The sequence below is a fragment of the Salvelinus sp. IW2-2015 genome, linkage group LG1 (assembly GCF_002910315.2).
Source record: "Salvelinus sp. IW2-2015 linkage group LG1, ASM291031v2, whole genome shotgun sequence".
Classification (NCBI taxonomy): domain Eukaryota; kingdom Metazoa; phylum Chordata; class Actinopteri; order Salmoniformes; family Salmonidae; genus Salvelinus; species Salvelinus sp. IW2-2015.
The window spans coordinates 9,403,243-9,415,255 of NC_036838.1; the positions used below are offsets into that span (position 1 = coordinate 9,403,243).

At 43.2% G+C, this 12,013-nt stretch overlaps 1 protein-coding gene across 1 annotated transcript in view; it reads left to right on the forward strand.

Moving 5' to 3' along the window:
• Positions 1-12,013, forward strand: part of LOC111960652 (MAP/microtubule affinity-regulating kinase 1) — a 98,479-nt gene that overhangs the window by 62,133 nt on the left and 24,333 nt on the right. The window contains exons 5-11 of the mRNA XM_023982764.2: positions 2,040-2,105; positions 2,590-2,660; positions 4,972-5,028; positions 5,272-5,508; positions 10,428-10,547; positions 10,948-11,047; positions 11,303-11,415. Coding sequence (XP_023838532.1) covers positions 2,040-2,105; positions 2,590-2,660; positions 4,972-5,028; positions 5,272-5,508; positions 10,428-10,547; positions 10,948-11,047; positions 11,303-11,415 — 764 coding nt within the window. The remainder of the gene's footprint in view (positions 1-2,039; positions 2,106-2,589; positions 2,661-4,971; positions 5,029-5,271; positions 5,509-10,427; positions 10,548-10,947; positions 11,048-11,302; positions 11,416-12,013) is intronic.

The window sequence follows — 12,013 nt, forward strand, 5'->3', positions numbered from 1 at the left end:
CCAAATCATCCCCACCTCTGACCTGATGGGAGCATGTCGAAGTAGTAGTTGAGTGGTAGCCTGAGCGCCAGTCTGTTTTTGCTATCATGCCAGCTCTTTGTCATGTCAAACATGTTTGGGTTGACAATGACCACTATGGAGTTGGTAAGAGCACAAACAGATCTGGGACCAGGCTAGTTGAGTGGGTGGGCAGGGCTGGCGATTTTTTTTATTAGGGTGGCTTTGCTCTTGATAGCTGGCTCATTGTTTTAGGTGGGATAGTTTAGGGGTGCGGTGGGTTGGGCAGGCAGGCAGTCGCCGATATTGAATCTTAGAGGCCATCTTCTGCCGTTGTGCCCTGGTGCAGGTCACTTAGGTTCTAAACTCCTCCTGGGATGTGAATGTGGGTTTTTGAGGAGTTTCAATAAAGCAGGAGACATCTTGTTTTTTTTGTTTTTTTAAAGTTTCCTTAAGACAATTGACAATTAAGTAATTGTCATTATATTGTAATATTGTAAATTTTACTTGAGTCCAGCCCTGATCAAAGCTTCAGTCTCTTACTACCTTTCTCTTTCCCCGTTCTGTGCCCAGAGTAATGAAATGAGTGTGACAGGAAGGGTGTCATTTCATTCCTTTACATGTAGAAACAGACTCGGTGTGCTGGTCTCCACATTGTCAGGCAGCTGTATGTGTCTACATGTGTGTGGGGCTGGAAGTGTCATGGCAGGAAATGGCTAGATGGAAGGGGTTGGTGTGGTTTCGCTGTAGTTCATTGAAAAATGTATTTGTCTGTGACGTGTGTGTGTAAGTCAAAAGCGCGCACGCACACATCATGCCCCCCACGTGCGTGTGTGCGCGTTTGAAAGAGCCTTTATGCATCCAGAGCAATAAGGAATGAATCACTTTCTTTGTACAACACATGGCTTTGATAGTTTTTTTTTCACCATACACACAAAAAGCTTATTTCTCTTAAATTTTATGCACAAATGTATTTACATCTCTGCTTTGCCAAGATAATCCATCCACCTGACAGGTGTGGCATATCAAAAAGCTGACTAAGGTGCACCTAGTGCTGGGGACAATAAAAGGCCACTTTTTTTAAATGTGTAGTTTTGTCACAACACAATACCACAGATGTTTTGAGAGGGCGTGCAATTGGCATCGCAGTGCTAGCGTTGCCACGAGAGATTCTGGGTTCGAGTCCAGGCTCTGTCGGAACGGCCTCCCGCGACCGGGAGAACCATGGAGCAGCGTACAATTGGCCCAGCGTCGTCCGGGTTAGGGGAGGGTTTGACCGGCAGGGATGTCCTTGTCCCATCGCGCACTAGAGACTCTTGTGGTAGGCCGGGCGCAGTGCACGCTGACACGGTCGCCAGGTGCACGGTGTTTCCGGGTTAAGTGGGCATTATGTCAAGAAGCAGTGCGGCTTGGTTGGGTTGTATTTCGTAGGATGTATGCTCTCGACCTTCGCCTCTCCCCAGTCCGTATGGGAGTTGCAGCGTTGAGACTCTAACTACCAATTGGATACCACAAAATTGGAGAGAAAACAGGGTAAAAATTAATAAATAAAGATAATTGAATTTTCATTTCTCTACCATAAGCCAACTCCAACATCGTTTCAGAGAATTTGGCAGTACGTCCAACCACCCTCACAACCGCAGACCACATGTAACCACATCAGCCCAGGACCTCCACATATGACTTCTTCACCCGTGGGAGTATTTCTGTCTGTAATAAAGCCCTTTTTGTGGTAAAAACTCATTTTGCTTGGCTGGGCATGGCTCCCCAGTGGGTGGACCTATGCCCTCCAAGGCCCAACCATGGCTGCATCCCTGCCAAGTCATTTGAAATCCATAGATTAGGGCCTAATGAATTTATTTAAATTGACTTGATTTCCTTATGAACTGTAAATCAGTCAAATCTTTGAAATTGTTGCGTTTGTTTTTGCTCAGTAGATGCACCCTTTTCGTCTGTCAGCTAGTATTTGACAGGATGTGTGTTCTCCTCATTGGCTATCCTCACTCATCCACTATTTCTCTTCTCTCTCCTTTTCTCTCCAGTTAAATTGTTTGAAGTCATTGAGACTGAGAAGACACTTTATTTGATAATGGAGTACGCCAGTGGTGGTGAGTATGAACAAAACGATGGATGAATAAAAAAGGACTCTGTTCACTATAATGCTTCCCCTCCATGCACAGTATTTTATTGGGCAAGTGATAAAAAATATGTTTTGACCAAAATCATATTTTCCTGGTTCATTAAGCGCACATTCTCTTTCTTTTGAGACATTCGTATCTTTTGCGGGCACCTTTAAGACTAACTGTACTAGCACAGTGGTAGACATCTCCCAGGTCTTGGAGAGCCGCATTGTGTGCAGGCTTTTGTTCTACACCAGCTAAGATGCCAAATTATTATAATTATTCTGGTACAAATTGAATATTCTAATTTAGCTGATGACTTGAATCAGGTGTGTTAGTTGGGCTGGAACAAATTCCTGCACACCTGCGGCTCTCCAGGACCGGAGCTGCCGAAGCTTTTTGGTTTGCGATAGATGTTTCTTTCCTCACTCCAGACCTCGCTCTTTCTTTCTCGCTCTGTGTCCCCATCCAGGTGAGGTATTTGACTACTTAGTTGCACATGGAAGGATGAAGGAAAAGGAGGCTCGGGCCAAGTTTCGCCAGGTGAGTTACTGCTAACACACACACAACTGCAGACTCTCTCTCTCTCACACACACGGACACTCCCGTACGCTAACACACACTGACACACAGAGTACAGCGACACACGTGCGTGCGCACACACTGCTGAAAACAAAAACCGCTGTGTGAAGAGGTGCAGCAATGTCACCAGCCATATCCTCTGTCATCAATCTCCAGTGGGGAGGGAGGAAAGGAGAGAAGGGGAGAGAAAGCGGGGGGGGGGGGCCCTTCCTTCCTTCCTTCCTTCCTTCCTTCCTTCCCTGACACAGGCACTGCAGGAGACGGGTCCGTGCTCAGAATAAATAGAGTAGCTAATGACCTGCTGGGAACCGACAGCACGTGTGTGTGTATGTTCATGTTCTACAGGAAAAGGGAAATGAGCTACCTAGTCAGTAGTTCAACTGAAATGCGTCTTCCTCTTTTAACCCAACCCATCTGAATCAGAGAGGTGCGGGGGGGCTGCCTCAATCGACATACACGTCATTGGCGCCGGCTCTCTATTAGGCTGTGTGTCAGTGAGTCCTACAGGCGAGGTTGGGCATGGCTCTTACAGTTTGTGTGTATTCTACAGCTCAGAAAAGTGTGTGTGCGTGCACGAGCATATGTGTGCTCAATGACATTCCCATATCTGTTACTCAGCGCGAACAGACCTCATGCTGATTCACCAAGCAGAAATACAGAACATTAGAAATACTTCATTACTCCCCTAGTGCACTTCTGTCTGTCAACCCACACTGACCTCTAGTGGTGGTGTTTTGGCATCGCAGCATCCTGGTGTGACTAAGTGATAATTTGACATAAGTGGAAGCTAGGATTTCCCCTTAAGTATGTAAGGTTAGTCAATGGCCCCGTCTAGAAACGGGTCCTAGGCCTTTCCCCTAGACTCTAGTTGTAGCCCTTAAGCATAGCACCATTCTTTATGAAGTGTCTCCCAAGTATAAAAGGTTTGTGTTGGTCAATGGCCCTGTCCAGAAACAACCCCTAGCCCCTATCCACTACCCACCTCGGCACATTTGTAGATCTGAAGCGATTGGATACATGTAAGGAACATGGCAAAAAAGTCTGAGCGCAAGATCAATCTATTACTATATTGCTGACACCTATCCAGTCCTTTCAGATCTACCTAGGGGTCAATATGGAATTGTGCAAAAATCTAACCTTACTCAAATACCTTTTCTTTGGTAACCAGATGTCCACAATTTCCGGGACAGTCCCCGAAAAATTTTGCCCTCGAAGAAAAAAGCAACTCTGAAGTTAAAATGAGGCTGATATTTAAATAATCAAACTCTGTATCCAATCAGATTTTCATGTAAAAATTATGTCTTTCACTGTACCCAGCTCGGGCCTTTTATTGAATATTTTTATCAGTGATAACCAACATTGTAACCACCGCATGAACGACCATGCCCATGACCAGAAAGTGCCTCCAACAGCATAGTTACCAAACTTGGGTCATTTAAAAAAATTACAAGATAGGCTACGATTAAGAAAACTGTACAGGGGTAATCCATTTTTCACTCAGCTAAAATCTGGTCACCTTAGCTAACAGATCAGTGCCTATATTAAGTGTCTCAGAATAGGACTGCTGATCTAGGATCTGCTTTTTAAGATCATAATGAGATAATACGGACAAAGGGGACCTAATTTTATTTTACCTTTTTATTTAACTAGGCAAGTCAGTTAAGAACAAATTCTTATTTTCAATGACGGCCTAGGAACAGTGGGTTAACTGCCTTGTTCAGGGGCAAAACGACAGATTTGTACCTTGTCGGGGATTTGAACTTGCAACCTTTCGGTTACTAGTCCAACGCTCTAACCTCTAGGCTACGTTACCGCTGGATATACTTTATGAATACGCCCCTGGAAAATGTGTGGTGTCCACTTCATTTTAGTGTTGTCCTATCCAGTCTTGTCAGAATTGATGATTAGCGTTGGCATACCTCGAGGGAGGAAGGATGAGTTATCTATGTGGCATTCAAACAGAGTACCCTATCTCTAGGACTGAGGAGAGATTTGATTAGCCTTATTGCTAGGAGGCTAACGCAATCCAACCTCTGCTGGGAATGGGGACTAATTAATTTGAAGCATAGTTTAGCGGCTAATGCTGACTAACTGTAGAGCTTCATTAGCCGTCAGTAGAGCGATAGCGTAGCAGCTAAATCTACCATTGAGATTTGTTAGCTTAGCTCGGTAATTTGTTGATTAGTTAAATCAGGTGTATTAATGCTGGGGTATAACAAAAATCTACACCCTGAGGGTCCCTCTACAACTGAATTTTCTCTCTCTCTTTCAGATTGTCTCTGCAGTGCAGTATTGCCATCAGAAGAGGATCGTCCACAGGGATCTCAAGGTGAAAACCAATACCATACATGCTGCTGTGGCATTGAAACTTTGATCCATCAAGGGTCACACACACATTGTCTGTCTGTGACTCACTGTCTGAGTGTCTCTCTGAGTAGACATCGATCGACAGATTGAGAGACAGGCTCTGACTCTGTCTTTCGATCAATGTATATCCGTCTGTCTTTCTGTCTGACTGCTGTATCTCTCATATACACAGTTACTCACCCCCCCTCTCCCGATTTCCCATCAGGCTGAGAACCTACTCCTGGACGCAGACATGAACATCAAGATTGCAGACTTCGGCTTTAGCAACGAGTTTACCCTGGGCAGTAAGCTGGACACGTTCTGTGGCTCCCCGCCCTACGCCGCCCCGGAGCTGTTCCAGGGGAAGAAGTATGATGGACCCGAGGTGGACGTCTGGAGCCTGGGGGTCATACTGTACACGCTTGTCAGCGGTTCACTGCCCTTTGACGGACAGAATCTGAAGGTGTGTTTGGTGGGGGGTGGTTGTGTGTGTGTGTTGGGATTTTGGGGGAATTTCTGTATGGGGCTTATGGGTCATAATATTATAGAAGCGACGATAGTCGCAAGTATTGGTTGAAGATCAGTGTTAAATTCAAATCTCCATATCATATCTAAGCCAGTATGACTCCAATCTCAATAAAAAATTATTAAATCAACTTTATTGGAGGTACACAACACACTTAACCCCCCTATAAAGTGACCATTGAATTTACGAATGCCAGATTGACTGAGTTTGTGGGCGCAAAGGTTTTTATTAAATGTGTAATTTATCGCTCTCACGTGCACATTTCCATCCGTTAAGAAACAACGATGTGCTACCTTTTTGTAGCATTTCTGATAATGTTAACATATTCTTTTGCAGAAACTCAGTTCTAACACCGGGTCGGTTGCCCAGCAACAATACAGCTGCTTGCACCATGCTGCCAGTCATAAGAAGTGAATGCGAACAAACCTATGCTACTGTATATAGCTAGCTATATGTTGGTATTCAAGATGAGGTTAATCAATAAATGCAAACAGATATTTTGATTAGCTAGGTAGCTAACTAGCAAACGTTACCTAGCTAACGTTAGCTTGCTTGTACAAAGTCCAGCAGCTAGCCTCTGTAGCTAGCTAACACCAGTCAGCTGAAAGCCTGCTAGCTAATGAACAGGCAAATAATGGTAGCTAGCCAATGAATGTGGTTTTGTTTAGCTAGCTATCTAATGTAAAGTTATACCAGTTAGATGAAAGCTAACGCTGGCTAGGTAGCTAACCAACAAGCGAGGAAAGCTAGCTAGCTAGCTATATTTAGCCAAGGGAGGTTTTTCACATAAGTCATCATGTGTTAACTGCTGATCTAGACCCTTGGGTGTAATCGGAGCACAAACAAATATGCACAAAAAAGAAGTGAACGTCATTTGCTGCTATGAGAGCCAATTTAACTTTAGCTAGCTAAGTAACCTTAGCCAATGTAAAGGTTAGCTAACGTTGATAGCCAGATCATGCACCACAATATATCATACTTTCTTACGCAAAACATAACTAGTTAGTTAATGTTACTTTTGGAAACTGCCAAGCAAATCACTTTCATTTGCAATGCACAGTCCAAGCTATGGTAACGTTAAGGCAAGGTAACCAGATTTCAGACAGGACAAACACTGCAGTTAGCTACGCTACATTTCCTCTACTAAGAACAACCAAGACCACAACACAAACCATAGCCGAGAAAACAAATTGCTTTGTTAAGAAACACTAAGTTAGCTATGTTGAACCGCATATGGTAAATGATTGAACCCCGAACACACACATAAAGATAACCTCAGTTGTGCATTCCCAGGCTAAGAGCATCGCTGTTTCAAACATGTGTTGAATAAATTCCAGCGTTTGGCATAATCTCCCTCTCCTGCCGTCTTGACATTTATAACCCAAATGTGTGCTGACTGATCAACACTGTGTCAAATTACTTTTCAGTGTGTTCACAGAAAACCTGAAATCACCACCCACAAGTAAAACATAGTGTATAGTAGGCTGTTAGTAGTCCATGTGCCACCCTAATCATTTGGTCCCTTTCCCCCTCATAATTTAGCCTACTGTTCTGACTTGGTGGTGAACATGTAGACTATAGCCAGTTTTTGAGAAATGTAATAATCGAATATTGTAAGATCTTCATTGTCTGCTTATATGCCCCCTTTATTTATCCTACGGTTCTGACTTGGTGTGCAGGGAGAATATTGTAAGAACAGCCCATGTTCTGAATTCTGTCACTGTACATTTCAAAAGTGCTGAACAAATTGTTATATTGACTACACTACCTGTCAAAAGTTTTAGAACACCTACTTATTCAGGGGTTTTTCTTTATTTTACTTTTTTCTACATTGTAGAATGTACATTGTGAAGACAAACTATGAAATTACACATATGGAATCATGTAGTAACCAAAAAAGTGTTGGCCGAGAAGGCCAGCATCCCAGAGTTGCCTCTTCGCTGTTGAGACTGGTGTTTTGCAGGTACTATTTAATGAAGCTGACAGTAGATGACTTGTGAGGTGTCTGTTTCTCAAACTAGACACTCTAATGTACTTGTCCTATTGCTCAGTTGTGCACCGGGGTCTCCCACTCTTTCTATTCTGGTTAGAGCCAGTTTGCGCTGTTCTGTGAATGGCGTAGAACACAGCGTTGTACGATATCTTCAGTTTCTTGGCAATTTCTGTCATGGAATAGCCTTCATTTCTTAGAACAAGAATAGACTGACGAGTTTCAGAAGAAAGGTCTTTGTTTCTGGCCATTTTGAGCCTGTAATGGAACCCACAAATGCTGATGCTCCTGATACTCAACTAGTCTAAAGGCCTGTTTTATTGCTTCTTTAATCAGAACAAGTTTTCAGCTGTGCTAACATAATTGCAAAAGGGTTTTCTAATGATCAATTAGCCTTTTAAAATGATAAGCTTGGATTAGCTAACACGACGTGCCATTGGAACATAGGAGTGATGGTTGCTGATAATGGGCCTCTGTACGCCTATGTAGATATACCATAAAAAATCTGCCGTTTCCAGCTACAATAGTCATTTACAACATTAACAATGTCTACACTGTATTTCTGATCAATTTGAGGATTTTTGAATGGACCAAACTTTTTGGATTGGTCCATTAAACAAGGACATTTCTAAGTGACTCCAAACTTTTGAACAGTAGTGTATATCTATCTCATTTGGCTGTATGTATTTTTAGATATAGACCTATTGTAAATGTGTATTTTTCTTGCGTGACCATCTTTATTGCAAAGAGAAATACAAGAACAAACAACTTTAAGCTACACATTATTTTGACAGAGGTAATGAACTGTCCATTGCCCAGCACAGGAATTTATAAAACAGGACCATGTTTGAAACACAAGTGGTTCTGAGCTTATGTCAATGTTACACAGGTAAGCTAACAGTAACGGAAATCAGGAATGCAGACAGACTATCTATCTAAGTTACTGTGTCCAGCACACCACCACATGTTATGTTGGGCACCAACTGACCAAAAAAGGATGGTATTATGATGATAAATACTTATTTTGCTGAAATATTTTAGGAAATACAGGCATGCACCACATTACTACAAGACAAAACAGTTCAATCAAGCCTGATGGTCTTGTAAGATTGAAAGAGAAGCTTGTTTTCATTATATAAAAAAACATGAAAAGGTAGCGTAATAGGATAATGTCTTACTGTGGTGTGTGAAGAATTCTAATACTTTACCTTGCATACAATACAAATCACATTATTGTGGAAGCACCTCTAAGAGTATGAATTAGGCTGTTTGAGAAGGTTTGAATCCTAAGCAACCTGCCTACACATAGTTTGAAGTACAATACCAACATAGCTACTGTAGTAGGTCAAAGCTGTGTGCTTGAAAACCTTGGTAGAGCATGGGTGGAATAGGCATTCTGGTGCTCATGTGAATTTCCTTGTTCGGCTTCAGACCAATGCCTATTCGCACTTAAAACGTTGATAGGCCTACATGCTTGAATAACTTGTGTGTGTGGTGGGGCATGGGATGGATGGATGGATGGAACAGATGTAAAGAGAAAGCGAGAGGGATGGTAGCCTGGAGGTCGTGCTTTATGCTGATCAGCAGATCCCTGCCCTTTGATTCTCCCAATGGGAGGCGTGTGCATGTGTGTGGAGCCACTTATTTCCGATGTGGGACACATCAGTCTTCTTCAGTTGCTACCACAGTTGAATACTGCGGTGTCAGTTGTTCCACAGTTCTCATTGCTAAATAGTTTTTGGTTACACTTGAAGTTACATCGGCCTTATACAGTACTGCAAAACAAAACACTGTTTTCGGTAAAACTATTTGACACTATCCTACCGATCCTCGACTTCGGCGATGTCATCTACAAAATAGCCTCCAACACTCTACTCAACAAATTGGATGCAGTCTATCACAGTGCCATCCGTTTGTTACTAAAGCACCTTATACGACCCACCACTGCGACCTGTATGCCCTAGTCGGCTGGCCCTCGCTACATGTTCGTCGTCAGACCCACTGGCTCCAGGTCATCTACAAGGCTATGCTAGGTAAAGTGCCGCCTTATCTCAGTTCACTGGTCACGATGGCTACACCCACCCGTAGCACGCGCTCCAGCAGGTGTATCTCACTGATCATCCCTAAAGCCAAAACCTCATTTGGACGCCTTTCCTTCCAGTTCTCTGCTGCCTGCGACTGGAACGAATTGCAAAAAACGCTGAAGTTGGAGACTTTTATTTCCCTCACCAACTTTAAACATCTGCTATCCGAGCAGCTAACCGATCGCTGCAGCTGTACATAGTCCATCGGTATATAGCCCACCCAATTTACCTACCTCACCCCCCATACTGCTATTATTTATTTACTTTTCTGCTCTTTTGCACACCAGTATCTCTACTGAACATGATCATCTGATGATTTATCACTCCAGTGTTAATCTGCTAAATTGTAATTATTCGATTTATTGCCTACCTCATGCCTTTTGCACACATTGTATATAGATTCTCTTTTTTCTACCATGTTATTGACTTGTTTATTGTTTACTCCATGTGTAACTCTGTGTTGTTGTCTGTTCACACTGCTATGCTTTACTTGGCCAGGTCGCAGTTGCAAATGAGAACGTTGTTCTCAACTAGCCTACCTGGTTAAATAAAGGTGAAATAAAAAAAATAAAAATGCTCCAATTACATATTTCACATTTTCCTGACAAATAGTGCTGAGGGTAACGTCTCTTCCTTTTGGACAAAAAGTCTCATCCCCTGTTATTGTTGTTAATCCTGTGTAGGAGCTGAGAGCGAATGCTAAGAGGGAGTATCGTATTCCTTCGTACATGTCTAGAGATTACCCCTAACCCCAAACCTCTACTCTCGATCTCCCTCCATAGGAGCTGAGAGAGCGAGTGCTGAGAGGGAAGTATCGTATTCCTTTCTACATGTCTACAGACTGTGAAAACCTGCTGAAGAAACTGTTGGTGCTCAACCCTGGCAAACGGAGCAGTCTGGAGGTAAGCGGGACGCACACACACTGACACATGCACGGATGTACGGTCACACACACATGCACGGACACACATGCACGGAAAAACACTTATAGACTCAAACACATACCACATGTGCGTGCTCATACAGACATGTAGATAAAGAAATCTCTTCACGTCTACAGCTTGCCTTCATGAAACTAAAGAAGACACGTTAAACCAATGGCTTCTAGCCGTTGAAACACTTTGATGTGTTTTTCAGAGTTTTTTTCTCTCTTTTTTTTCTACATCTTACTAAATCCAACTTGAGCGTATAGATGTGCGAAGTCTCATGGTTTTCACTATGCTGAATCTGTTTCGTCCCCTCTGTCTATCTTTCTGTCTCTGTTTGTCCATTGGTCCATCTAACCGTCTGTCTCCCCCTCAGCAAATTATGAGAGACCGCTGGATGAACGTGGGCCATGAGGAGGAGGAGCTGAAGCCCCATCAGGAACCAGAACCCGACTGGAACGACACCAAACGGATAGGTCAGTCACATACGCCCAATGTTGTAATCGTCTGATTGTACACTCTCCCTTCCTGACTTATGGACTGTTTTGTAACAAGCTGTATTTTGTGAAAAAGATCAATTCCATGCCACAAAATTATAAAATACAATTACTTTATTATTCTCAAGGGAACTTCAGGTGTGACATTCGAATTAGACGACAAATTATATTAGTACCCTTTTCATGTCATTAATTCATTCATATAGTGTGTTATGTTCCCTCATCTCCCTACAGAACTGATGATAACCATGGGCTTCCCCAAAGAGGACATCACAGATGCGTTAACGGGACAGAAGTACGACGAGACCATGGCCACTTACCTCCTTTTGGGCAGGAAACCAGCCGAGGTGAGACATGCGCTATAGCCATACTAATGACAGACTTCACAAACAATATGTATCCTATGGATACACACATTTAAGGACTTATTCCTTTATTCGAAAACCACAAAACGGCAGCCCCCACTTGGTTTGCTATGAAGCTGAGATAAGGGGTATCCACTTTAAGATTCTTATTGGGAGCTATGGATTAAGGACTGACAGTCTGAGGTCAAAATGACTATACTTGAGAAACTTCCTGCTTACAGACATCAACAAAATTCTGATCTGCCAAGACTGCCATCATTTCCTCTTCCCAATTTACGCCTTCCCTTGAAGCATGGGAAGAGCCAAGAGTGGCGGTCTTGGTAGGTTTGAATTTTCTTGTTGATTTCTATGAGCAGGAATTCGCCCCACGGCTGTCATATTGCAGTCTACCTTTAAGTTATACGACCCACCACTGCGACCTGTATGCCCTAGTCGGCTGGCCCTCGCTACATGTTCGTCGTCAGACCCACTGGCTCCAGGTCATCTACAAGGCTATGCTAGGTAAAGTGCCGCCTTATCTCAGTTCACTGGTCACGATGGCTACACCCACCCGTAGCACGCGCTCCAGCAGGTGTATCTT